Raw genomic sequence first — 27,903 nt, 5'->3', positions numbered from 1 at the left:
CTAGGACACGAATGACGCTGGGGAAGGGAAGCGAGAATGGGGGAGGGATGTCCACTCTGAGATGAGACTCTGCAAACAGAATGGTACAAAACATTTTAAAAAGTACTCAATTTTTAAAATTTCCTCAAGGATCTAATTTGCAGAAAAATCCAGAAGGAAAAACACCACAAAACCTCAACCCAACTGGGTAAGATGCATCTTGTCAATTTCTAGCACAGGGTTCCTATTTGTAATAAGATACCCGGTGAGATCACAGAATGGTTGATAGGGGAGAATGTTGATACAAGTTTAGACTTGTGTTCCTCTGCCCTCCATTTAGTTGTCCTGTTGCAGGTCAGGACCCTAAGGAATATCCAGTTTAAAAAACCCTTGAATTACTGCTGGGTTGGATGTCTCGAAAAGCAATTTTAAATTTTATTTTTTTTAAAAGGCAGCTCCCGGGAAATTCACTTTATCCTTCCTTTGTCAAAAGAGAGATGTTTAATGGGAACAGAGGCCACATCTCAAACACCCTCTTTAAACTGAATTTTTGCCTGTCCAGTGTATCAAACCGGGTTTGTTTCTTTAAATGTGGTGGGATCAGGGGGAAGGGGAATTGAGTGGGATCGGTGACGATGAGGAGGATGGATTGGGGGGACTGAAAATGGCATCATAGCACACTGGTTGCCCGCAGTAACTGTCACAGGCTCTAAAAGAATCAAAAGGGTCTCCAGGTACCCTGCCCCCTCCCCTGGTCCGCTAGGCGGCCTCAGAGAGGTTAGTTCCTTAACCCAAGCTGGTGATGTTGGCACGTCCACCGGGCGGCGCCACTATGCGCTGAGTAGTGCGGCGGGGGATATTGTCGTCGATCTGTGCACCTGGAAGGAGAGGGAGAAGAGGCCATGTCAGTGCAGTGCTTGAGTTGACTATCTTTCAACGCAGTAACTTAGATCTGTGCCATTGCCTGCTGTCTATGGGCTGCATTCAGCCCATGGGTCTAAAAGAATGCAGCTCCACTGGAATTGATAATAGCATCTTAGGCCAGGTTGAATTAGGCCCTATGGCCCAGTTCCTCAAAAAGGCATTTAGGCACCTAATTCCCATGGAAATCAATTGATTTCCTGCCTTGGGGAATCACAAAACAGGCAGCTGTTCTGCAAGGTGGGGAATCATTATGCCCTGCTGAATTGCTCTAATCCAAACCCACAGGGACCAGCACTGGAACTGGAAAGTGTAGCGAGTCCTAGTTTTCTCTGCTGAGGCTGCCCTATTAATTAGGATGGTAGGTCCTGAGATGTGGATTAGATTGAGACCTCTAGGTAGGTTGGTGGCCACCAGCTATCCATGCTAATGGCTTTGTGGGGGAGTGAGCAGAACTGCCAACCTAGAAGAGAGGTTCTCTATCCCCGTGCCACAAGGAGGGAGCACTATCTGGCCCACAGTGAACAAGAGCTTTAACCTCTGCTCACTTGTTCTCACTGCATCAGGTGCTCAATGGAAGGGCTCTAAATTGGCTGCTTGGGACGTAAAGCGGCGGAGACTGCTTAGCAGGAAGTTACGGCTCTGTGCCCATAGAATGGGGCTGGATATAGGACTGACCCCTGGGTTGCAGAACAGCAACACTAAAAACAGACAAGACTATGCTACTGTTTCAGTGGAAGCTCTGAGCAGCAGCAGCTGCCCTGGAGCTGCCTGCAGATTCAGGGAAGGGGCACTGCATCGGTTCACACTGTTATGATGGTTCTTTGTGATCACAAAGGGCTAGGTTAGACTGTGCAGAAGCAGAGGGCACTGAGAAAGCTTTCAAGTGGTAGGCTGGTGAGTGGAGAAATTTGTTAGTCTCCCCCCCCCCCCCATGCTAACTTGGTTTAATTGCCGATTAGAAGAATCATCTTGGGAGGAAAATCCCTCTCCTGGCTTCCCCTGTTTTAGCTTCTGCTAAGGCATGCTGCTGGCTTACTAGCCCTTTATCAAACACTTGGGCCACCCATTCCTCCCAGCTAAGTTAACTTAGTGGAAGACCTTGTCATATTTGTTGTGGAAGGAGGAATCTCATTAAATCGTCATTCTGATCCTCAACCTATTGCTTCAGCACAAAATGAGATAGATGTGTAACACTTTCCTATGCTGAGAACCTCAAGCCACAAGTGAGTTTCACTAGGACCATGTGAAAGTATGGAAATAACTTTTTAAATGCTTGCTTTCAAGTCCGCTAAAAGCACTACAAGTCTCTCTGAGACACATCTCTCTAAATAAAACGAGTGCATTCCTCAATTGCAGGCAGCCCAAACTGCTTTTGGTCAGGTGATTGCTTTGCTTCAGGGAGTAGAACCAAAGTAGCTGCACATTGTTCCACCAGCCAACATGAACTTCCTAGCTGTCTGGTTTCCATAACTACATCTCCAAGTTCAAACCCATCCTATTCTCTCATCGAGTTGCTCCAGTGTCCACCTTACAATTCTGGCCTTCTAGGTAGGTACTCTTATTTGACTCTCTCTGGACTAGTCACTGACCTGGACCAAAAAAAATTAAAACTTTCTTTATTTCCCCTCATTTTTGTCAACATTTTGGATTTTCATTGGAAAAAAATATATTTTTGTTGACAAATCCAAAAAAGTTGAATAAGTTTTGGCTTTAATCAAAAATCTTCCATGCAGAAAAAGTGAACTTCCTGAGCAGCTCTCAGTTTAGCAGTAAGGTAGCCTTACCCCCCTTCTCTGGCTCTGTCTCCCAGACACTGAGTCACTGTCTCTTCATACTTCACCATTAAACCCTCTCTTCCCAATTCAGGACAGACAGTCTCTCTGCAGTATCCTGTGATGCTACACAAAACTGCCTATGCCCTACAGAACGGCCTCGCTCTGCACTATATGGGCCAGATCCCACATATCTGATGTACACCAGCATGGCTCCATAGAATCTGGCCCTGAATGTCAATCGCAGGCTCTCTGTCTTTGGGCCACTCAATCCTGATCCATAAAGGAAGCTTGTGTGATTGTCTCCCATTCTGGCCAAGCTATTCATGGCTGAAAAACCTCAGCCATAGACATTGCAAGATAAAAAGTGAAATATACGAAGTGCCAGATCCATAACTGGCAAAACTCTACAATGGCGCTACTTAATTTGTATCCCAGCTTGGGGCCCTGCCCTTTGAAGTGGTTGGAGATATCGATTCCTTTGCTTTGGCACTGAAATAAATCAGAATTCTAGGAGGTCTTCTATCCAGATTTTTTTCTTCTGCTGTGAAATGAATCTCACTGCTGTAAACCCTCCCAGTCCCTGCCTTCTCTTGTTATTGCAACCGAACCCACGGCCCCACAAGAAAACAACCAAGATTTCAACGTAATAATTTAGCCATACATAAGTATGTACCAGACAAGCTAAATCCAGACTGGTGCAGGTTCCTGACAGGTGGGGCCTGCTGTTTGGCTGGAGACGTCTTAGCCGAGGATGCTGGTGTGACAGTCTTCGGTGTCACTGATACTTCGCAGACGGGCCCATCGTACAGGCCCCGGGGGACGCCCCGCAGCTCAGCCAGCTGGAGGAAACACAAGCAATGAGCCTCCAAACAGCAAAGCTAAAGGCAGCATTAGGAAGAGACCTGAACCGGGACCAGATGTCACCAAGTCAAAGATGTTTGATTCCAGGTTCAGTTTTTGCCCTAGAATGTAAAAGCCACGCCTCTGCATGGTGCTGATGCTGATTGAGAACTATGGCTGTTCAACTGCACAAGTGAAAGGGAGACCAGCCTTTTTCCCTCCAGCTGCAATAACTTCTTTTGCATTGAATGTAATTTCACTAATTGAGAGAAGGTCAACCAGACCTGGAAGGGAAATCAGTATTTCTGGTGACCAAGGTATCCCAAAACCATGGTCTCCAGTAGTATAAATCCATTGGCTTCAAAGCACTGCAAATTATTTCCCATCAACATTTCAAAACACATTCACTCTATTCATAAGGAGTATCGCTTGCAATGAATACTTTGACAAAGTATAATCCCAAGCAAACAACTGATTCTATACAGGAGAGGGCAGTGTTGCAGATACGTCAGTACAGCGTGTAATATTTCCCTTCTTAAAGATTTTGACAAATTAACCTATACATACAATTACGCTACAGGTCCATTTTGAAACACTCTAGGGACCAGATCCTCAGCTGTTGTAAGTCTATATAGCTATGCTGATTTCAATATAGCTATGCTGACTTCTACTGGCTGAGGATCTCTCTAATTACTTCTGTTTTGGCTTTATACCTTTTTAAAACAAATGTTCAAATTTTAGCCTCGGACTAAGTTCAGTATTTTTCAAAAGTAGAAATGTTCTCACTATATTTGTTTCAATTCATAATAGAATGTTGGGCTGGAAGGGACCTTGAGAGGTCATCATGTCCAGCCCCTTGCACTGAGGCAGGACCAAGAAAACCTAGACCATCCCTGACAGGTGTTTTGTCCAGCCTGTTCTTAAAAACCTCTAATGACGGGGATTCCACAGCCTCCTTTGTAAGCCTATTCTACAGCTTAACTATCTTTGAGAGAGATTTTCCTAATATCTAACCTAAATCTCCTTTACTGCAGATGAAGCCCATTACTACTTGTCCTACCTTCAGTGGACATGGAGAACAACTGATCACTGCCTTTTATCATTTTTGTTGCTCTCAATTTGTCCATCTTTCCTAAAATGTGGCACCCAGAACTGGACATGATACTCCAACTGAGCTCTCATTACTTCTGAGTAGAGTGGGACAATTACCAACCATGTCTTACATACAACACTTCTGTTAATACACCCCAAAATTTTAGCCTTCCTCCCCCCCAACCATCACATTGACTCATTCAATTTGTGATCCACCTTAACACCCATTCCCCTTCAGCAGTACTACTGCCTAGCAGTTATTCTTCATTTTGTAGTTGTGCGTTTGATTTTTCCTTCCTAAGTGTAAACTTACTAAATTTAAATCTTTCAAAACTTTTGAATTTAAACCAATAATGCTGCAAACCCAATCGCAAGAAAAATCAAACTATCTGCCTGAAACAAGTGTGATTTTCATTGTTTGAAGATTGATTAAATGGAAAGGGAACAAAGTAAACAGCATAATTAGTTTTATTTTAAAAGTGTAAATTTATCTGGATGATCAACTTAAACACTATTTTTTCTTCCTATTGTGACAGGATGCAGAGTCATTTTGTTGACTCACCCTGACCACCAGACCTAATGGTTCTTACTATGGTTACTAATGGTTCCAAAGAAGTGGGTTGTAGCCCACGAAAGCTTATGCTCAAATAAATTTGTTAGTTTCTAAGGTGCCACAAGTACTCCTGTTCTTTTTACTAGTTCTTATTACTCCTGTCCATCCCTCTAAGACAGGGAATTTAGGAGCAGAGACAAAGATTCTGCAGGGATAGCCTAGCTCAGGCTGAGGTTACTTAGGTACTTTAGAAAATAAAAGCCAACCCAGGGAAGAAAGTAAATTTGGACAATACCAACTGTTTTCTCTACGGAAGAAGTGGGGTGGGGATGTCACCTGTCCACCAGCCCCGTAACATAGACCCTTCATGAGCTAACTAGCATTCATTGATATACTCACCCTGCTCCTTGCCTTGATGCGCTTGTAAACAAAGTCAGGGAATGGCTTCCTGGGGATGTATCGTCCAGAACCCTCAGTTGCATGGAGGTTCCCATCCTCCAACACAATCTTTCCCTGGCTGATAACCACCAATGGAGACCCACGGCATTCCATGCCTTCAAAGATATTGTACTCCAGAGTCTAGGACAAAAAGAAGACATCAGCATCGAGTGTTCATCCCAATGCAAGAAGCCACGTCTTAGGCTATCGTCTAGTAAGAATCCCCCCCCCACCTTTTTTTTTTTTTTTTTTTAAGTAACAACCCATGCTGATTCCCAAATGTTAGAGTTCAGGTGAGAGAGAGGTGATAATGTCGATGCACTCACCCCATTATATGTGGTGACATAAAAGCAATAGTAATTAATGTTATGAAGCTAAATCCTAACGTCTTTATTCAGTTTTTACTCAGGCAAAACTCGCACTGAGGCACAAATTGTCCTGATGAACAAATGCCAACAAGTTCAAACTTGGATGCACTATAGTTTAACCTCTTAGGCTTGGATCCTCAAGGGGCCTAGTCCATGGCTGACAAAGGGATTTAGGAGCTTGATCCAAAGCCCTTGGAAGTCATTCACTATTAGGCCTGATTTTCAGAGGTGCTGAGTACCAGCCCTTCCTACTGACTCCACATTGTGGAACAGAAGGATGGGCACATGGTTACAGCCCTTGACAGGGACTCTGAAGGATTGGGGTCCATTCTCCGCTCTGCCACAGACTCCTGTCACCTGGACAAGTCACTTTAATCCCTCTTTTTGCTTCATTCCCCATCTGTAAAATGGGAATGCTAAGTAGTGTTGCTTGTAAAAATTCAATTTAAAAATGTTCTTGTTTTATTTTGACCCACTCTTAAGAAGTTTTTTTTCTCCCCTCCCACCCTTTTGTTGTCATGTTGGTTTAGACTGTAAGCTCTTTGGGGCAGACACTTTCTCTTACTATGTGTTTTGAGCAGTGCCTAGCACAATGCAGCCCTGATCTTATCTGGGGCCCTGAGGTACCACCCTGATATAGATTAAGTCCTACATTTTAAAATCTTCATTCAGACACTTTTTTTTTTTTAACCAGATCGTGCCTGATTTAGCCCAGGATAGACCTTCCTACACTATCTATAGAAATTCCTGGTATCTTTCCAGGTTTTTTAAACTTAATTGGATATCATTAAATAGTATATAAGGCCCTGAGGGATTATCCTAATAAACAATATTTAGTAAATCAGTCCCTCTGAAATACTCCTCATATATCAAACCTGAACAAGCTTTTATTCTAAGTACATGTGAATAAAAGACAAAGACCATGTGAGAGAAGCAAATAAGAGCCTGCTTTATGCTCAGAGTATTGTATGCATTATTATTAATCATATTTGTATTCTATTATTCCAATCGGTCCTGTAACAGGGTATACCAAACCTCTGAGGCCCTCCGCCGCACCCCACCTCAAAAAAGGACAGTGGAGATGGTCCTCCAAGCTGCCTAGAGTGGCTGGCTGGGACACAGCCAATCAGGGCCCAGCAGCCTAGTATAAGAAGAGCTGCAGGGCCAGAGGGAGTTCAGTTCCTTGCTGGAGCTGTAGGAGTGTGGATGGTGTGTGGCTGGCTGATAGAGCTACAGAACCCTGGACAGGGCAGCACTGCCAGAAGCAAGGGAGAGCAAGAAGAAGCCCTGAGCTGGTTGCTGGAACTCCATTAGGACAAGGCCCTGAAGTAAGGGTGAAAATGTGGCCCAGGGAATTAGAGAAGCCGTGTGACGTAGTTAAAGGGACACAGCAAACGGCTGTGATCTACAGGGTCCCTGGGCTGGGACCTGGAGTAGTAAGTGGGCCTGGGTCCGTTAGCCACTGGGGGGAAGTGGCCTGGACACTGAGGCACCCCAAAGGGGGAACGGAATTTTAGTGGCCCAGCTGGAGAGCTGTAGCCAGGAAGCCCCAAGAGGGTGAAGACATTGTCCCCAGGGCGGGAGCCATGGGGCAGAGCAGGGACAATCAGTGTGTGCAGGTGTGTGCACTTGGCCAAGGGGGCGCTCACGAGAGGGGAGTGCATCCCATTACTGGTCCCAACTGAGAGAAAAAGCCCTATTGTTTTAGCTGAAATGCGTATCTTTGAAGCACATCTTCTGTATAAGGTGAACAGGCTGTGAGAATTTGCTCCCCAGGAGGAGGACATTGATGTTGCTCTTTCCTATTGTACTGTTTTGTCTTTAGACAATAAAATGGCTAAGTTCAGTTATTTGGTGTTTTGAACGCTTAAGAATGAACCATGTGCAGTCAAACAATTGGAAACACCTTTGAGTCACTAATACATAGAGTAGAAGCAAACATACACTGCTCAGTGATGGTTTTAAAAAAAATCTAATCCTAATTAGATTAAAGCTAAATTGAGGTTTACAAAATGGTGTTTGTGTCAACATTTTGGTTGAGTCAGGGACTAGGCCAATCTTATTTTACTCTAATAGGATTGCACATTCTCAATTAATGGGATTTGAAATATTTGATCGGGGAGGAGACGACAAACAGGCGTTCTAGAAGAACCACTGGTATATGCTCCACCCCTTACCTGTACTGGCATGAAAGGCTCTACTAATACGTTATTTGGGAACAGGTATTCTTGTGATCATCGGAGGGGAGAGGGGAGAGATAGCAACTTGCTCCAAGTCACTTTTGCGGCGTTAATGATGGAGTCTGCTCCTTAAGTGTGTTTGAGTGCAGTGCTACAATTAGAATGGAGGTAAAAGCAAATGGGATCCAGTCTGAAAAACGTTACAATTGCCCAGAAGAGAGCTAGGATAAAAGCTCAGGACTTAGGTTAGTTCCAAGCACAACAGTTTCCCTCTCTAGCTTTAATGTTTCCTTGCCACAGAGTGGCACAGCTGTGAAATCCTGGAAAATGCGTGTTGCTCTAACATTTAAAAACAACAGAACAAACTAGTGCCCCATAATCACTAGCTCTGGTTCTGCAGCCGTAATAGCTTCTCTTGAGTTTCAAATCAGCTTTGGTTTTATCTTTTAATAAAATGTTGTTCCTTTAAAATAAAGGATGCTAATAATTCTGCACTTGTATCACTTTTGCCTCCATCGCCAAGTGCATAAAAGGTGCTACGGATGCAAAATAACTAACAGATGCTATGTAGGGCAAGTCCCTGACCTGGAAAGCTTAGTCTTATGTTAAGATGCAACTGGGAGGGGCAAGATAAACAGAAGAGCATTACAATCATGTACAATACACAGCAGTCACCGTTCACCAGGGCCTAAAGTCTATACAGCAAGTAGTACAATGGGAATGGGCTGGGGCTTCCAGTTGCTACTGTAACCCAAATAAGGGATGACAACCATCTAAAGAGTCTCCCTACAACCTCATCCTCTTTCCCCCACCCATCCATCTTTTTATAACCAAGTGTGGAAGCCTTTAAGGCAAGGGTCACCTCTTTACTTCATGTTTATACAGCACCTACCATGATGGGGGATTTGATCCTCCAACTGCAGCCTCTAAGTGGTATTGTAATATAGAAAATATTAATGCCTCCTGGGAGACTTTTGGGTCTATAAACATGCTATTTAGAAATGAATGTCTATTTTAGGTACTGCTTGTACCTATCTGGACAGTGACAGGATCTCTGTCTGGATGGGTAGATACCTGCATGAAAATTAGATATTTGTTGCCTACAAGTTAGTGGTTTGTGCTGTTTGTCTTCAGTTGAAGTCTCTCCTTTCTTGGGGTTTTAAAAGGTAGCTTTTGAGAGGTATTGGACTAGCAGCCTGAGACAATGCGATCCAGATTATCAAAGGGATTTAGGCACCTAACTCCCATGGATTTCAATGGGAGTTAGACACCTAATTACCTCTAAGGAGGTGGGCCTGAGGTCCTCCAGCTGCAGGGCTGATAGGGCAGTCCCACAAACATGCTTTAAGCTGATATTGAGAGGCCATCTTTGGGAAGAGGGTCACTCACTGAGTGCTTGACAGCCAACAAAGCCAGAAATTCACAAACGCACCCTAGTAAGTAAGGTGCATTGGTCCTGTTGAAAATCAAGGGGACTTGTGCTCCTAAATCAGTTGAGTTTTCTGAAACTCTCCAGTGTGGGCCTAATTCTCCTCTGCTCTATACTGGCTGTATACTACCCTAACTCTGATGGCGCTGGCTAATTGGATTGAGTTAATCCTGATTATACTGGTGTAAATCCTAGTAAATCAGGTCCTGTGTGTTTTGTGATATGGACCCATGCCTTTTGGAAACCCACCATACTTGTATCACATAGACAAAAAGAAGCCATCAGATGGCAAGAATTTTCACATGCTACCAACCGAAGCAGGACTTGATCCAGCCCCTTATAACCATCTCTTGATCCACTCAGTCCTTGTAAGCTTTGTTTTATATAAGATCTTTCATGCACCATAATGAAGTTAATAGCCCACTTACCAAGTTAGATAGCGTTAAGGAACACAAAGGCCAGCCAAACTTATTTTTAAAAAGCCTTTGTTAATGTACCCAGGGGATCCAATCTGTGTAGGAAAATTTTGCTGCTTCAGCAGTGGAGTGAATAAAGCCATTCATGCAAAAAGCACAAGGAGGTTTTTCCAAGGAAACATTCCCGAAGTTTTTAGCCAGCAGCTACACCAGTTGTAAACAGACCCACACAGTGGTTGTTCTCTCTCTCCTGCCCTACTGCAGGGTCAGGGGGAACTTCAGCGGGCCCTGCCTGCTGATAGTGGTCCGCACTGTCTCACTTTGAATATGAGACCTACTTAGTCAACTGCTGGAGCACATGCTTAAGGATGCATAGGACTCTCGGCTGCTGTAAATTAATATAGTGTCAGTAGAGCTCTGCTGATTTATTCCAGCTGACAATCTGGCCCATAGACTTTCCGGCCAGAAGGAACTACTCTCATTCATCTAGTCTAACCATTTGAATCACACAAGACACAGAAATCCTGCAGCCAGCGGAAAAGCTCCTGGTTAAACTAGGCTGCGTTTTTAACTGAGAGGAGTTCAGTCTGCAAAATCTGAATCTGTTATTCAAACTCTCCAAAGTTCAAGAGTCCGCTTGGATCCAGACGTCCGATTCCGCCCACTATAATGACTAGGGGTCATTGGCAAAACTTAAGTCTCAAAAGTCAGCTCATAACTGTGCTCATCTTAGGTTTAAATTGAACACTTCCTCCCTCCCCACCCAAAAAAAGACATTGCATCATTTATTAGCTGAAAAATGATCCCCAGAATGCAGACGGTCCTAAGTGTGAAACCAGTGTTCCTAGTCCTATGTTCGTGGGCCAGTAAACACTTATTTGCTCCTTCACACTCAGGGTGCTGCTGTGGCAGTGTGCACATGGGGTGCATGGTCTCAGTAGGATTCTACAGGAGAGTAAATTGTAACGGTGGATGTAAGTGTGAAGGATGGGGCTTTATGGCAGATTTTTCATCTCCCCCTGGAGTGCCAAGGAGGGATCATGCATCAGAATCAGGTGTGCATCAAACACACTCAATTACCTTTCATCAGAGGGAGCTGTAAGGCACATTATGGAGAACGCCAGACTAGAATTAGCACTATGCATAGTGCTCGGCTACAGCGGCCTGGTCTAGACTTAAAAAAAATTAGCTCAACCTGGCTACGTTGCCTAGGGAGGTGAGAATTTTCACACCTGGAGCACTGTAGTTAGGTCAACCTAACCCCTTGTGTAGATGCGACTATGTCAGTGGAAGAATTCTTCCATCGACCTAACCGTGGGAAGCCTCTGTACTACAGCAGGCCGGCTGTAGCTCGGTGCAGAAGGGAGGGTAGGCAGGGCTCAGCTGCAAAAGGTACTCACTATGTTATGAGTCTTGGCAGAGATTGTTTTGATACTGTCAGGATCCCAGATGACAAGGTCAGCGTCCGAGCCCACAGCGATGCGGCCCTTCCGTGGGTACAGGTTGAAGATCTTAGCAGCGTTGGTGCTGGTCACAGCTACGAACTGGTTCTCATCCATTTTACCAGTCACCTGGTGAAGGAGCAAAGAAATCACTGCATTAGCAAAGCACAAACCTGCACTAACAGCAACTAGCTAATAGCACCTCCTGCTGAAAGGAGATTCCTAAGGGCCTTGTGCTAGACAGAGATTTGTTACCACTGGATGGAGGAGGGGGCTGGCTTTGTACAGACAACATTACTTATTAATTGTAACAACCAAGCTCTGTTACTATCTTTCCTTCAAAGATGTAAAAATGCCTCGTTCTTATTAGCAGTAGATCTCAAAACACTTGGGGGAAAAAAAAAAAAAAAAAAAAGGAGGTCACTGCTATTATCCCCATTTTACAGATGGGGAAACTAAGGCACGCAGAGGGCAAGTGGCCTGCCCAAGGTTACCCAATGAATCAGTTGCAGAGCACCTGTGTTTCCCAAGTCTGAATCCAGTGCACTATTCACTAGGCCACACTACATCCCTATAGCAGTGCAAATCTTAATCAAGCAGCACACAATGTGCCTGTGGGATCAGTTTATTAGACAGTTTACAGATGAGGAATCGGAGGCAACACAGAGAGAATACAGGTGGAAAGAATTACATTTCCTCCATGAGGGCTGGAGAATTTTGAGCCAGATTTTAGTCTCTGATTCAGCCCCCTGAGAAGGGATACTTAGGACCCTACATTCAACTCCTGTGCAGCCCTGGTATAGTGGCATTGTTGGGGCAGGGCCAGAGGAGACATGCAAGGGACCAGAGGAAGAGTCACCAGCGTGCTCTACACTGGCACTTCTAGGCTACAAAGCAGCCTATAAGCAGCTATTAAGGGTGCTCAGAGCAAGGGCTGCTATAACTCACTCCACGCCCCAATAGCAGCCCAGAAGTGGGAAGGTGCAACGGTGGGCGATCCACCTCTAGACAGAGGCAGACAACGTTCACTAGATTCTGTTTTAAAAATCACTTTCACTTTTTTTTGTTAGTGCCCTTTTTAGATGCTAAACAGGGACATCAAAAAAAAAAGGGGGTGAGGGGTGGGAGGGGCCCAACAAAATGTAACCCAACCATGTAACTGACCACCTCAACTAGAGAACGGATGGGAATCAGACCCCTGAGTGACATACCACAGCCTTATCCCAGATGATGGACATTCTTTCTTCAGTCCCATTGGTTCCTTCAGGGATCAAGGTAAAGTTGTCCTTTCCAACAGCTTTCTGGGCAGTGTTGAAGGTGCAGTGGGCACTGCCAGTTACCTGCAGGTCTCCGCTGAAACCCAAACGGGGGGACAATTACTTTATCTTCGCAGCAAATTAACAACTCATGTCCTCAGAGAGCCCAGGACCTTCTGCATCACCGCACAGCACTCTCCCCCTTGAGCTAAAGCTGGAACTCTGTTAGCAGGCAGCACCAGGAAGTTATCTTTGGTGACCACCCACTAGCAGAGAATGCGTAACGTGCTTAGGCAGCATGTTCTATGAACACGCAGCCTTGTCTACTCACCAAGCCAGCAGGGAGTTGAGAAAATCAGGAGTGGTTGGGTCAGGGCTCAGTGGTGGGGAGGTGACAAAGGCTGCAGCCTTGACCCAGTTCTTACTCCAGTAATGAGACCCATCGGTCCCCAGGCTTGCTGTGATGGGCTCACCATAGACCACGGTGCCTATGGGGCAGAAAGACACCAACAGGACAGCTGTAAGCATCACAATGTCAGCAGAGCAACATGCATCTCCAACCTCTCTGTGGGGGCCCTGCCATCCTTCTAATTAAGGGAGAACAGGGAGATAACTTGCTCCTAGGGACATTATGCCATAATTACAGCAGGATTTCTTACATCTTCCTCTGACGCAGCTGATAGTGGCCCCGGACAGAGGCAGGATACTGGACTAGCATCGCAACTGTCCCATTCTATCCTGCTGTTAGAACCCAACCCTATCTATTTGTTACAACAAATTAGATGAGGCCAAGTGCTATAAATGCCCCAGAATTAAGGCTGGTGAAATCTGAACCAACACAAACTGTATGGTTTGGCCAAAAATTTTATCTGAAACAAAATTCTGCCTCTGTTACCCCACGCTACCCCCACCCCTTGTTTGCAGTATCTCCAGTATCCTGGAGTGTATTCAAATGTTAACATTTCATTGGTATGGACAAATGGCCGCCCCCTGCTAGTGGAAAAAAATGATGTAAAAAACGAGGTCAGTGCTGCGTATGAAATGCAGATTTGCTGATGAGACGACAACCATACAATTCCCATTTCCACGGCATCTCATGCTTGAGGGACCAGCTTAGATCAGCGTCATTAGACAAGATTGCCTGGTTAAGAGCTCCCTCAGAAGTACTCATGCTACCACTGCCTGCCATTATCTTATCTATGACCTAAGTTTTCACAATCCACTGGTGATTTTGCGTGCCCAGCTTGAGAAACCTTAATAATGATACCACCACCTACTTCTTATATAGAGCTTTTCATCAGGAGCTCTCAAGAGTCAGTATCATTATCCATTTTACAGATGGGGAAACTGAGGCACAGAGCAGTGAAGTGACTTGCCCAAGGTCACCCAGCAGCCCAGTGACAGCAGAGATGGAAACAGAGCCCATGTCTCCTGAGTCTCAGTCCCCTGCTCTATCACTAGGCCTTAGGGTGACCAGACAGCAAGTGTGAAAAATCAGGGCAGGGGATAATAGGAGACCCAAAAATCGGGACTGTCCCTATAAAATTGGGACATCTGGTCACCCTAGGCCTTATGCCCTCACAGAGGCCTGATTTTTAGAGTGTGGGTACTCAGCATTTTCTGAAACTCGGGGCCATTTATGGCAACTCGAGTCAGGCACCCAAAACCGCTAGTTACTTTTGAAAACATATGCCTTTCAGTATTTGTGAGTTAACAGTGAAGGTCTTGTTCTTGATGAGCATTTAGAGCAGCAAATGTTGCCAGTTTATTAGATGCCTCATAACGGGACCATAGAGATAAGAGCTGGGAGAAAAAACAGAGTGTCTGAAGGCCCAGTACAGGATAAATCAGAAGGGATCTGATAAAAAATGTAGCAGAATGAAGATTTTGTTATATTTACAGTAACGCTGTCATAAACTGAGACTGGGGCCCATAGTGCTAGGTGCTGTACATACACACAGAGAGAATCTCTGCCCGGAAGAGCTTAGAGTCTAAATAGAAAGGACAAAGGGTAGGAGAAAGGAAGTATTATCCTCATTTTACAGAGGGGGAACTGAGGCACAAAGAAGAAAGATGTTTTCCCCAATGTCTGTGGCACAGCAAGGAAATGCAACCAGATCTCTTGAGTCACAGTCCAGTGCTTTAACCACAAGACCTCTTTAGAGAAGTATTTTTAACCACAGGCAGGAACAGCCCATGTTTCAGGGCATGATTCTTTACATGGGTGGGATCCACTATCATTGTCTGCAGACAGAGCACATACTGGAGGCTGCAACTTCAGAATCCCTGACAGCTGCTAGTGGCACTGAACTACTAACCAAATGAACCTCTCTGAGCTCTATCTAATGCACCCCTCACTGTGGCATCCAAGCACAGATCCTTATTGTGATACTACTCACATGCAAAGAAGGCATCTGGGGCTCTGTGGGTTTTCAGACACCAAGAATAGGCAAAAAGCAGGGCAAAGACCATTGAATCTGGCCACTTTCCTGTGACAGAATGCTGAAGGTGCATCCTAGAGAACAGGCCTTCAGTGTGGATCATAATGGCTTGGCCTCCTACCCTGTCACTGGGACTGTTTAAGAGACAATTCTCCAGCAGACGAGGAGCCTGCCAGGGAGTACTCGCAGCAAATAGGTTCAGGGGTCATGAAACCGGAACAAGGCAAAGGGCACGCTGGATATGAAAGGGAAGCCTGTTTATACCCAATAGCTTGCGAGAACAATTTCTCCAATGTATCTTTCATCTTGCAGGGCTGCCAAGGACAGTGTCTGCAGGGAATATTCACCATGCAATTGCCACCATGTGCATCTGGCTTTACATAAAGTTCTTTTTTCCCCCCCCCCATTAAGAAATCAATTACCTTTTGTTCATTCGTCTGGACGTTCTTCAGTGACTCACTCTCTACCCTCTCAGGGTTGTGGGTGCCAGCTGTGTGGCCCTCTCTCTGTTGTGTAACTCTGCTTTGCATGCCATGTTTTTAAGCTTGTGTAACTTGTACAAAAAGTCACCTACTAGGGGCAAATGCCATTTTGCCCTGGAATTGTACATAAGCTACCACCAAAGAGAGAGGATGGCCCAGTAGTCAGTGATCTCTCCCACAAGATGAGACAGACCACTTCAATTCCCTGCACTACCACAAACTTTCTGTGTGACCTTGGCTCAGTTCCCCTCTGTAAAATGGGGATAATAATTTTTCCCTACCTCCTAGGGGTACTATTAAAAGATTGTGAAGCACTCTGAGATCTACTGAGAGATAACGAACAGGAGCAGCAACCAGGGGAGTTTTGTGAGGAGCGATGACGAGATCCTTGGCGTGAGTTTGAATGTTAGCTTATTTGTTGCGTGCTTGCTTGCCGTGTGCCTGCTTGACTGAAGATTGTAGTGTTGTCTGTTGGTGGAGCTGGGTGCTAGGCAAGACTCAGAGCTTCCTAACAAGGCAATAGCCAGCCATCCATTAATCTCTAATGCCTTTAGGATCCCTTGACAAGAGGCCATGGCTAACTCAGGGAAAACAGGGGCTTAAAAAGTCAGCTCTTAAACAACCAGATGAGCTAGTGAACAGGTGAGTTTTATGGGGGAGTTTAAAGAAGGAGTGGGAGAGCCAGATACACCTAAAAAACACACTCTAAACGTAGGCCAATAAACAACACAACCCCCAAAAATAAACAAAAAACCCTGCAAGAGTCAAAATAATGCAGGCAGAAGTCTCGCAGCAGAGTGGGGACTATCCGGTTTATTGCAATGAATGCAGCACATACGATTACCTGCCTTGTGGACAGGTGGCATATGTCTGCATTCAGTGCAAGCAACTCAAGGCCCTCAAAGACTGCGTACGGGCTCTTGAGAGTGGCTGAACTGGAGGAACTAATGGAGAGAGAGAAGTACATAGATGAGACCTCCATGGACACATCAAAGAGGTTCCACCCCCAGTCTGACAGCCTCTGTGCTGTTGAGAAGGATGAAAGTCTCGAAGGAGAACATAAAGCTGGAGCAGAGGGAAATGATCCCATAGTTGGGACCCTCCTTCCAAATGATGTCATGGTATCCTCTCTCACTGAGGATACCCCTCCAGGGGAAGGGACCTCAGTTATTAGGAAGAGCAAGGTAATAGTAATGGGGGATTCGATCATTAGAAAGAAAGATAGTTGGATTTGTTACAACCGGGAGAAATGCAAGAACTGCCTGTCAGATGCAAAGGTTGTGGATCTCATGAGACATCTAGACAGACTTATGTGCAGGGAAGGAGCACTGTAGCTACACAGAGACATGGGGAAAGATAGAGAGATCCTGAAGGCCAATTTAGGCTCCCAGGTAAGAGATTAAAATCCAGGACCCCCATGGTAGCATTCTCTGAAATGTTTCCAGTTCCATGTGCAGGGCCAGTTGGACAGGCAGAACTGCAGGGTATCAATGTGTGGATGAGATGATGGTGTTTGGAGGAGGGATTTAGGTTTATGAGGAACTGGGGAACTTTTTGTGAAAGGAGGAGCCTATACAGGAAGGATGGGCTCCAACTAAACCAAAATGGAACCAGATTGCTGGCATGTAAAATTAAAAAGGTCACAGAGAAGTTTTTAAACTAAGGGCTGGAGGAAAGTCGACAGGTGCAGAGGAGCACACGGTTCGGACAGACATCACTTAGGCAAGGATTTATTAAAGGGGATGCTCTATATCCTAGTAAACAGGAGAGGATAGAAGCTGATAAAGTACAGGTAGGAACTGTGGAGAAACAGTCAAATGAAAGAGTCCCATTTAATATTGACAAATTTTTAAGTGTTTGTATTCCAGTGCTTGAAGTCTAAATATTAAGATGGGTGAACTTGAGTGCCTGGTATTAAATGAGGATATTGATATAACAGGCATCACAGAAACTTGGTGGAATGATGATAATCAATAGGGCCCAGTAATAACAGGGTACAACATATACAGAAATGACAAAGTAGGTCGTGCTGGTGGGGGAGTGGCACTACATGTGAAAGAAAGCATAGAGTCAAATACAGTAAAAATCTTAAATGAATCAAACTGTATCACAGGATCTCCATGACTAGAAATTGCATGCTTGAATAAGCGACAAAGGGTCCTGTGGCACGTTATAGACTAACAGAAGTATTGGAACATAAGCTTTTGTGGGTGAATACCCACTTCGTCAGAAGCATGTGGTGGAAATTTCCAGAGGGAGGTATAAATATGCAGGCAAGAATCAGTCTAGAGATAACGAGGTTAGTTCAATCAGGGAGGATGAGGCCCTCTTCTAGCAGTTGAGGTGTGAACACCAAGGGAGGAGAAACTGCTTTTGTAGTTGGCTAGTTCTGTTAGTCTATAAGGTGCCACCGGACCCTTTGTCGCTTTTTTACAGATCCAGACTAACACAGCTACCCCTCTGATGCTTGAATAATACTTGATTGGCACAGTATAGCAGTAGGAATATATTACTGAGCTCCTGACCAAGGATGGTGACAGTGACTATGAAATGCTCAAGGAGATTAGAGAGTCTACAGAAACAGAAAACCCAATATTAATGGGGAATTTCAACTCTGCCCAGATTGACTGGGTGCATTGCCAGAAGTTGCGACTGGATGACAGAGGGAGGAACACTCGATAAATTGCCCTGTTCTGGTCATTCGCTCTGAAGCATCCGGCACTGGCTACTGCCAGAAGACAGGATACTGGTCTAGATGGACCACTGTTCTGGACGGTATGGGAGACTAGTAACAGCCTCCAGCGCCTTTAATTTGTAGGTTGTTGGTTCAATTCCAGGCCAGTTCCACAGCAACTGAAAGACTGTTTAACAGCCTGAGTGCAATGAATAGGCAGTTTCTATAGTCTATCAACCAGATTTAAAAACAAGTCTTAATCAGTTAGGCTAACCCATCAGCTAGAAAAATGTCATTGCTATCACGTTAGGCACATATCGGGTGGTCCTCACCAGAGTGGATGTAGATGCTAGAAATGGTGCAGTTTTTCTCTGTCACGTAATGTTTAAATGTTGTCGCGAATTCTATCTGAAAGAATTGTAAAAATCACAAAAAAGGACCATAACTCGAAGAAACAGTCTAATTTTGACCGAAATTGGTAGAAAGCTTCTAAATACAACTGATAATGCAAAATATTTGTCATTATTTGTAGAGTGGACGGATTTGAGAAAAAGTCCAAAGACTCCTGCACCAGCAACTGCTGTTAACATGGTGTACGCCACAATTAAATATTTTCAAAATACGTGTCACTCTCTGGGCCAAGACTGGACCTGTGACGCATATGATGAAGGAATCTACTGCAAAGCACAGTTGATCAAATGGAGGAATCACAATGAATTTGACAATGATCACCTTGAGATGGAAGGCATGTATCATGCAAAGAATTTCATAGGTCATACAGGCAGTGTAATGCAGGAAAGTGAGTTTCAAGACACCCATGTGGAAGTCAGCATCCATGATGCTTCAGTCATCAGCCATGCTTTAAGAGGAGAAGCATATAACCACGGTGTTAGAATCCACAAACTTATGAGTGAGGCAATGAGTTGCTTGAAATGGATGGAACTTAGTGATTCCATGAACAACGATGTTCTCCCAAAAGATGCAAAGAGATGCATCTTAGAGAAAGCTTGAACATGAACTAAAGCATTTGAAGATGTGGAGAAGGCACATATAGGAACCAGAGTGGAAGCACAGAATGATCTTTCAGACCTCATGAACCATCATTCCACCAACTCATGGACACTTATGTTACCCAAGGAAAAAACTGTTTAGATATATTTCTGTTCTGGAAAAACTATATAGCAGATTTCTCCTTTTTACTGATAGATTTCATAGCAGCAAAAATAAAAAATAACAAGTCCATGGAGCTTGAGACATTTGCAGAGATGATTCCACTTAATATCCAGTGTAGTCATATGAACTGGGCTAGATGGGATTGTGTAAAATGTAGCAGAAGCCAGACTTCTGGCAGAGGAGATGTATCATGCCCTGGTTAATAGTCAAGAAGCAGTATACTGGACTGCCAGAGCCTTCAGAGGTGTATGGTATGATATGGCCATAGAGCAGTCTCTCAACAAGGACCGTGGGAAGCATCAGCATCTTTGCACAAAGGATAAGGCTCTGACCAGGGAATACCTGACTGCACATTTTAAGGCAGCTGTAACAACTATGGCCAAACAAATGGGTGGAATACAACCTTCAGCAACAGAGCTCCACAAAGAAGCTGCCCCAAAGTGCCTGGCTGCAAATGAAACTGCTGGCCAAGATATTATAAAAGCCGTGACTGAAAGAATGACAAATCCGTGTTGCACTGAACCTGGAAGAAGCCCAGACAATAGAAAGCCGCTTGTGAACATTGCAACATTTTCTGTGGCCCACACCTGAAACTGCACGAAGTTTGTGTGTGATAAGAGAGAATGGCACACAAGGAATGAAGCAGCTTGTAACCAATAGGCTGCAAAGGGGTGAGGCAGGCCTCTTTGATTCCATGAAAAGGCATCATCTCAAATTGTTTGGTAAACTCAACAAAACAGATGAACAAAAGAAGACGCAGACAGCACAATCAATAACTATTGATAGTCAGCAAGCTGACAAGTATTGCCCAGTTCAGAGATGTTGATATCCAGGGTTTGATGAAGTATGTCCTGGCACCTGTCCCACTTTCCCTCTTCAACTTGGATGGATCTCTAAGAAAGACCCAAAAGAGCAACACATTGTCTTGGCTGGAGAAAAATCTGTCAATGGTTGAGCTAGCCAACGTTAGCTATTATTGACCTCCTGATCCTTCTGCAGATGGTGGGCACTGATACTGCCAAGTGCAAAACTTTTGGCGAGCTGCTTGATCAGCTGCTAAACATTATCCCTAGACTAACATGTCAATTCACTGCTGCTGTTGATGACAACTATGCAGATGAAGACTCAATCAAATCTGGTGAGCAAGCCTATGGGAGGAATGTCCAAATGCAAGAAGTTTGAAACCCCACTGTGTTAACACCATTACCAAACCAATGCTTGAAGAGCTCATCACATTCAAAGAACAAATCTAACATTGCAAACTTCCTCCTCAGTGACTGGATCGTGAAGTGTGAACACAGTTTGTTGCCTGATGCTGAAGCATACCTTGCTGGTGGGTTTCACGACCTCTCACGAGCAGTGAAAGTAGTGCCAGGCCACCATTCTGCAATACCAGAACTTGAGGCAGATCACGAGGAAGCAGATTCGCGCATGGTTTTTGCACGTTGCTGATGCAAAGCAAACACTTGGAGTAAACAGGGTGCTAATGCAGAGCTTGGACTCAGAGGTTGCATCTACGTGCCCAAGACATTGCTCTGTTCTTGGGGTAGATGAATTCTATTTCAAAACTGGAGTTGGCCCAAAGAAGAGATTCGTTCCCATGCACAGCGTAGCTAGGGAATGGGGAACAGACGTGTCTCTTGTGTCACCATTCATGCTGTCAATGGATTTGACTGTACTTCAGCTTTCAGTGACATGGGAAAAAGAGATGGCTGAAGCTAGCAGCTGAGCCCCCGGAGAAGCGGGTGACGAAGGAATTTAGAGCTCCTCTCTCCCTCCCCCCCCCAACCAACCAACCAACCCACCCACCCACCCACCCTGAACAGCAGGAATGTGTGGGAAGGAACGCTCCAGAATTTTTTTTTTTTTTTTTTTTAATAATAATGGAGATATCCTATCTCCTAGAACTGGAAGGGACCTTGAAAGGTTATTGAGTCCAGCTCCCTGCCTTCACTAGCAGGACCAAGTACTGATTTTGCCCCAGATCCCTAAGTGGCCCCCTCAAGGACTGAACTCACAACCCTGGGTTTAGCAGGCCAATGCTCAAACCACTGAGCTATCCCTCCCCACCTCACACCCTCATTTGGACATCCCAACCCTCAGTCTCGGGGCTCTGTGTCTATGGCAGGCATTGAGACTGCTTGTTCCCAGTCCCCCTCTTGGTCTTGGGTGCGAGGCTGCGGCCTGCGCTGATGGGGTATATTCTGCATCCCCCCACCCTGTGCTTGTGGCATTCCCCTTCTCAGCTCTCTTACTGTTAGTGATGTGTCTGTGGTACGAACCAAGCACATCCACCCTCAACAATCCCTCTCCTCTGGCCTCCGGGCTAATACGTCAGTGGCATGCCCATTCTCAGCTCCCTTTCGGCCATAGTGCTCTTCGCAACGTCTCTCCCACTGGATCTCCCGCTGCATTGCGGACTGTTACGCTCTCTCTGGCATTCCCCCACCACCACACCGGGAGTCATGGCCCACTTCACAAGGGCTCATGCCGCCACGGCAGCTTTCCTTGCTGACGTCCCATGGCAGGACATTGGCCGGGTGGCCACTTGGTCCTCCATCCATACCTTTACAACCCATTGTGCCCTCGCCCCTGCGGCGGATGCGGCTCTTGGCCATGCCGTCCTTCAGACTGTGACTTCTGGAGAGCCCTCGTGCCCACCTCCACACTGTGTACTGCTCGGCACTCTCCCACCTCTGAAATCCACATAGGGACCAGCACTCAAAGAAGAGGAGAAGGTTACTTACTGTAACTGGAGGTTTCTTTGAGATGTGTGGTCCCTATCTGGATCCCAATCCTCCATCCCCTCTGGTCCGGGCTCTGCTCCTGCCTGGTAAGAGGGAACTGGAATGGCATCGACCCTCATGGCCTCTTAAAGCCTCGGACGCACCACGCGGTGGGCGCACGACGTACGTGTGGGTCAACGAACACCACTATGAACAGTTGCGGCTCTGAGGCACGGCGAGAATGCTCAAATACATTTGTTAGTCTCTAAGGTGCAACTCCTGTTCTTTTTGCGGATACAGACTAACACAGCTGCTACTCTGAAACCCCACATTTGGAATCCACATAGGGATCATCACTCGAAGAACCTCGGACCATTACTTTGAATTCATGGCATGGACCGAGCTGACCTAACCAGAGAGTTAATGAAGAACCAACGAGCAGCTGAATCAAGTAGTCCTTGCTCAGTAGCACTAGCAAGGGCAGTAACTGAAGACCAACCCAACTGCAGCTTTTTCAAAGTCAACAGTGGTATCTTTTCTATATTGTGGTAAGAAGCTAGTATCTAGATAACACACGCTACGAGTTGTTTGCCAAGAAGAACAAAACAAGTGAGAAACCCTTCAGGCTGCACAATTATGTGCAAATCATCAGCTATACATATGGACTCGTGCAACAGTTCAGTATCTTCAAGTGTCCCCTGTCAAAACCAGATGGGTGACAGACAGCACGGGACATCTTGTTCCTCAAATGATGGTCCTCCACCTGCGCCAAAAGTCATCCTCGCCTTTGGGCAGCATTGCTGAAGAGATGGAAATGCCGCAGGGAAGATTTGATGTGATCCTATGCAGGCAACTGTGACAGTGATGAATATAGGAACACATCAGACACAGGTTGTGAGGGGCAATAGAAAGATTTCAACTATCTGACTATTTTTTTAAGTAAATTATAGCTCAAAGTGGTGTGGGATTAAACATTTAGTAACTCATAGTTAGTTATATGTAGGGATTACATCAGAGTACGTTATTCACACAGTATATTCATGCAAAACATTCTACAGATCTTCTGCTAAGAATCATTACTGTAATATAAATAGTTTACATTTATTGTCATTGTATTCAGTGATACTAAGAAGATAATTACAGTTATACCATGTGTGCATTAGACATACAGTTTTGATGTTGTCTGCTCGGCCTGAGGCATGTTTTATAATTAGGAGGTAGGGGTCTTATTACCTGCATCATTTGATAAAAGCAGCAGACAGATATCAGTCAATTCTACAAATAATGACAAATATTTTGTGACAGAGAAAAACTGACCCACTTCCAGCACCTACATCCGCCCTGGTAATCACCACCAGATATGTACCGAACATGGTAGCAATGAAATTTTTCTACCTGATGGGTTACTCCTTAATGCCCAAAATGGGTCTGGGCTGGTAGACTGCTAGCCCACATCCCAAAAACTACCACCTCTATTGGCTGTCTTTACAATTGTGACCAAGGGTCGAGGGATGTTTTTTGTGGTTAGTGCACATGACTAGGACTCGAAAGAGCCAACTTCAGTTCCTGACTCTGCCACAACCTCCTTGGCCAAGTCTTTTAATCTCTCTATCACTCAGTTCCTGGCCTATAAAGTGGGAATAACACTTCCCTATCTCCCAGGGGCGTTCGGAGGATAAATTCAGTCATTGGTTGAGTGCTCAGACATAGTCTCATCATTGTGTGAATTTATTCTCTCATTTCTAGGTGATCTCTCTCGGTCCCAAATGAGGCCTGATGCTGCTTGTGCTGTCCCAGTTCTGTGGCTAAAAGAGAACCCCCTCAATCCTTCTGACCAGCTCTGAATTAATTTAACCGGAATCATGGGGTCTAAGCACTCACGAATTCTCTCCCCCCGCACTGGAGTTTGCTGCAGTAGGAACTAATTCTTCCAGCACCTTGCCCCCACATGGAAACTGATGTCATTTGTGTATTCGTTTGGTTTTTATTTAGATTGCATCAAATTAAATCCAATCCTTGAGTGCAAAGGGGAAAAAAAATCCTCCCACTTCAACGCCCACCCTGGATGATTTAAATGGAAATTAACAAGGCTTTAGTAGCAGAATAAAGGGATGAAACCGGAGATCTCTCCGCTGTTTAACTGTAATTCCACTGAGGCTGGAAAGCAGTGATGTCATTTGCTTGCCCTGCTTAAGCTAATGCCCTTCTTAAGAGCAGCACCGCTCACTTTTTCCTCCCCCATTTGCCCGAGAAGCAGAAGATAATGAGCCAATGCCAGCGTTGAATTTGGACCAACGCAGCAATGTGGAGTATAGACATCAGGAAGGTGAGAATACTTCTCTCTGTTGTAGCTGCCCGTGGAATATTGTGTTTATTTCTGGGTGTAGAAGGGAGCCGTACAAAAGAAAGACGGGGGAGTTGGAAGGAGTGAGTTACAAGGAAAGAGCTTTGTGTAATATGACTAAATGATTAAAGGCAGGGCACCTGATAACTGTCTAATGGAGGAAATTACTGAGGGTAATGGGATAAATATTCAGAGAGAGAACATTTGGGCTGAAGATCAGGAAAAACTTCCAGACAGCCTATCAGGCTTCCCACAGGAAGTGATACAGAGCCAGTTGTTTGGGACATTTAAACCCCAACCTGGACAATACTAGAAAAAGGTCCTTCAGCGAACAATCCCGGCTTGGCAGGGAGACAGGCTGGATGATCTCATAGGACTTTTCCATCTATGAATAACTTACCCTTTTTCCTGGCCTGAGCAATAACATCTGCGGCACTTTTGCTCATCACCTTGGTGATGTACAGAGGGCAGTTGGTCTGGTTGGCGATGGTTATTGCCCGGTTCACTGCTTCGGCCTCCACCTACAAAATAAAGCCAGCTGTACATAAGAACAAGCTCGGCTTAGCGTGGCCAGCTCTTCCGACTCACTCAGTTACAACTTTGTTTTCTTAAGAGCAGAGGGTGCGGGGGACTCAAAGGAGTGGGTTTGGTGGCTTTAAGCCATTTAGATTCCAGGTGCTGTCGGGATTGGATTGGTCCTTGCCATAAACTGGGGCAGCCTCGAGAGCTGCTCCAATTTAGAGCTTCCATGCACACAGGCTACTCTGCAGCATCTCAAATCCCCATCGCTGGTCCAGTCCTGCCCCCAGCTTCCTCCTACCCTGCCCCCGCCGCTGGGGGTTTTCCTCAGTTCCTCCCCAGGTTGGATCCAGGGTTTACAGCTTTCACGGCACTCTGATCCCTTTACCTGATTTACAGAAGCTGGAACCGCAATGACAATTTCACCCACAGGATTTTTCCGTACAAGGACAGATCACATGCCTAATATTATCGTTATTGGTTGAGTGCGCTCAGTGTGCTCAGCACTGCACTGAGATGGTCCCTGCCTTGAGCACTTTACTATCTAACATCACGTCCTTCTATCCTTCCTCGGGAAATACCTGAGGCATTGGAGAAAAGCATGTTTCCCCATAAATGATCCACCAGTCATTAAGTGCTGTACATGGGAGAAAATTCCTTCCTGATCCTTGCAGGCAATACACCCTGACGCATGAGAATCAATTGCCCTTATTATGCATTACTACACATTTTAGTCAGTTTCTTTATTCAATCATAGGCATACCAGTGAAATTCACCCTTGTGCAGAGGGCCAACACAATGCCAATGCATCAGTTAAGCCCTAAAATTTCATCCAATAGGAAAAAGGACACCCAACAAAATAAACAGCAACCCATCCCCTTAATGCCCACACCGGGGAAAGGGACTGGCCTTGAACACTGCAGGCTCTGGTAAGCCGGTGGGAGAAGTCAATTCTAGAGCTGACAGCCCTGCCACCAGATGGTTACATCTTGCAGGAATTAGGCCTGTTAGATGTTGAGCCCCTTCAATTCAATGGAAACTTCAGCTCCACCACCTCTTTCAGGATCAGGTCCTTCGCTAAAGCTTTGTTGTTATTGGGCTTGCAAGGGAGCAGAACATGGCCAAGGCACCATTAACTGCATTGAAGCAGCTGACCTCAAGTGAAAAGGTGGCTCTCTATGACTTGGGCTGATTCTCATTTTAGGCAGCAGCATCACATGCAATGTATCCTAATTACGCTGAAGGAAGAACGAGCGTCTGTGCATCTACTTCAAACTGCAGGAGGGAGATGTAACAAACAAGCCAAATAAGGGAACGGCCCCGTCCATTACATCAGAGTCTGATTCCTGCTTAGGATGCACTTCGAAAGACTGAGCTAATCCTCCATGATGCTGGGCATCCTCTTTTCCGTTTGAAGTCAACGGGACTTGAAGGTGCTCAGCAGTTTGAGCCCAAGTGTCATGCAGTTTTCCTCCAATGCCACCATCTGTTATTGTTTTCCTTATGCAATCAGGAAAATATGTCAAGGAATACAAGGGTGGATGGGAAATTTGGGTGCAGATGTTTGCGCACAGCATCCAGGAAACAGTCCCCATCCCCAGAGCCAACAATAGGGAGAAAAAGGAGAGGATTTGTGTTCCAGTCCGGCCGGGCATTGTTCCTCTCAACCCACAACAGCATTTGAAACTGAAAGATTTATGGCTGGCACTAAAATGCCTTTGGATGCTGCTTGACTGAACAAAGTTGAAGGGAAGTAAATAAAAAAGGGGGGAGCTGTGAAAATGATCTCACCCACTGGGCTTTCAGCAGCACCACATCTGGCACCCTTAGCAAAGCCCTGAGACTTTGGAGGAACAATCAGAATCTCCTTGTACAGAAAGGACTGCCCTCACAGAGCCAAGATTCCATGGTGCAGTGTCCAGCCCAGAGATACTGAAAGCTCAGAGGAGTACAATACAGCGGGAACAGAATTTAGGACCAAATCCTGTGTTGTTACTTATGCAACAATTTTCAAAAGGACCCTAAGGGATTTAGGTATCCACCTCCCACTGAATGTCAGTGTGACGTGGGCATCTAATCCCAGCGCAATCAATGGGAGAGGAAGAATGGTCCAATGATTAGGACACCAGCGTAAGTCCCAACTCCACCACAAACTTCCTGTGTGACCTTGGTCAAGTCACTTGGTCTCTCTGTGCCTTAGTTTCCCATGTGTAAACAGGAGCCTTAGCACTTCCCTACCTCACAAGAATATAAATACCTAAGATAGATAGAACTTTGTCCCTATGTACAAATTCCCACTGACTTCTAAAGAAGTTTTGCCCAAACAAGGACCAAGTAAACAATGAACAACAACTTGAGGGTTTGGAGCACAGAGAACTCAGCTAGAGTGAAAATCCAATGCAGAGTCAGATCCAGAAACCTTTATTCAGACAAATCTCCTGAGTTAATGGGAATTTGCTGAGGTTTAAAATATGCAAGAACCCCAGGATTTGGCCTAAGTAAAATCAGAATAAGGGCTTCAAAATCAGGGCCAGAAGGAAAGTTCTGAATAGTTTCACTTTGGAAGCTGCAGATAGCAACTCCACTTATAGCTCAGCTTTCAGTGAAAATGAGGATGTTCCAGGAGGGAAGACGTTCCAGTGTATAGAGGATTCCTTGGGGACTACTGTGACATTTTGAGGAAGCACAATCCAGTGGCTGAACCAGAGAGTGATGAGTCATGTAATCTGGGTCCTCCATCATCTACAGCCCCCGCTGTGTGACCTTGGGCAAGGATCTCAGGCCAATAAGTGTCCCCTAATCTGGGCCTCCCAGTTTGAGGCACCACAGGCCTGATTTTCAGAGTTGCTGAG

General features: G+C 45.3%; 1 protein-coding gene across 2 annotated transcripts in view; it reads right to left on the bottom strand.

Annotated features, from left to right (window-relative positions):
* Positions 1-765: 765 nt before the first annotated feature.
* The window catches only part of DPYSL2 (dihydropyrimidinase like 2), a 91,685-nt gene continuing 64,547 nt past the window's right edge, over positions 766-27,903 (bottom strand). For both annotated transcript variants that reach the window (XM_065399791.1, XM_065399792.1), the window contains exons 8-14: positions 24,933-25,053; positions 13,024-13,180; positions 12,648-12,789; positions 11,395-11,565; positions 5,563-5,742; positions 3,352-3,517; positions 766-857 (exon numbers count right to left, since the gene is read on the bottom strand). In XM_065399791.1, coding sequence (XP_065255863.1) covers positions 766-857; positions 3,352-3,517; positions 5,563-5,742; positions 11,395-11,565; positions 12,648-12,789; positions 13,024-13,180; positions 24,933-25,053 — 1,029 coding nt within the window. The remainder of the gene's footprint in view (positions 858-3,351; positions 3,518-5,562; positions 5,743-11,394; positions 11,566-12,647; positions 12,790-13,023; positions 13,181-24,932; positions 25,054-27,903) is intronic.

This window comes from Emys orbicularis, chromosome 2 (assembly GCF_028017835.1).
Source record: "Emys orbicularis isolate rEmyOrb1 chromosome 2, rEmyOrb1.hap1, whole genome shotgun sequence".
Lineage (NCBI taxonomy): Eukaryota > Metazoa > Chordata > Testudines > Emydidae > Emys > Emys orbicularis.
This window is presented reverse-complemented; position numbering and strand designations above follow the sequence as displayed.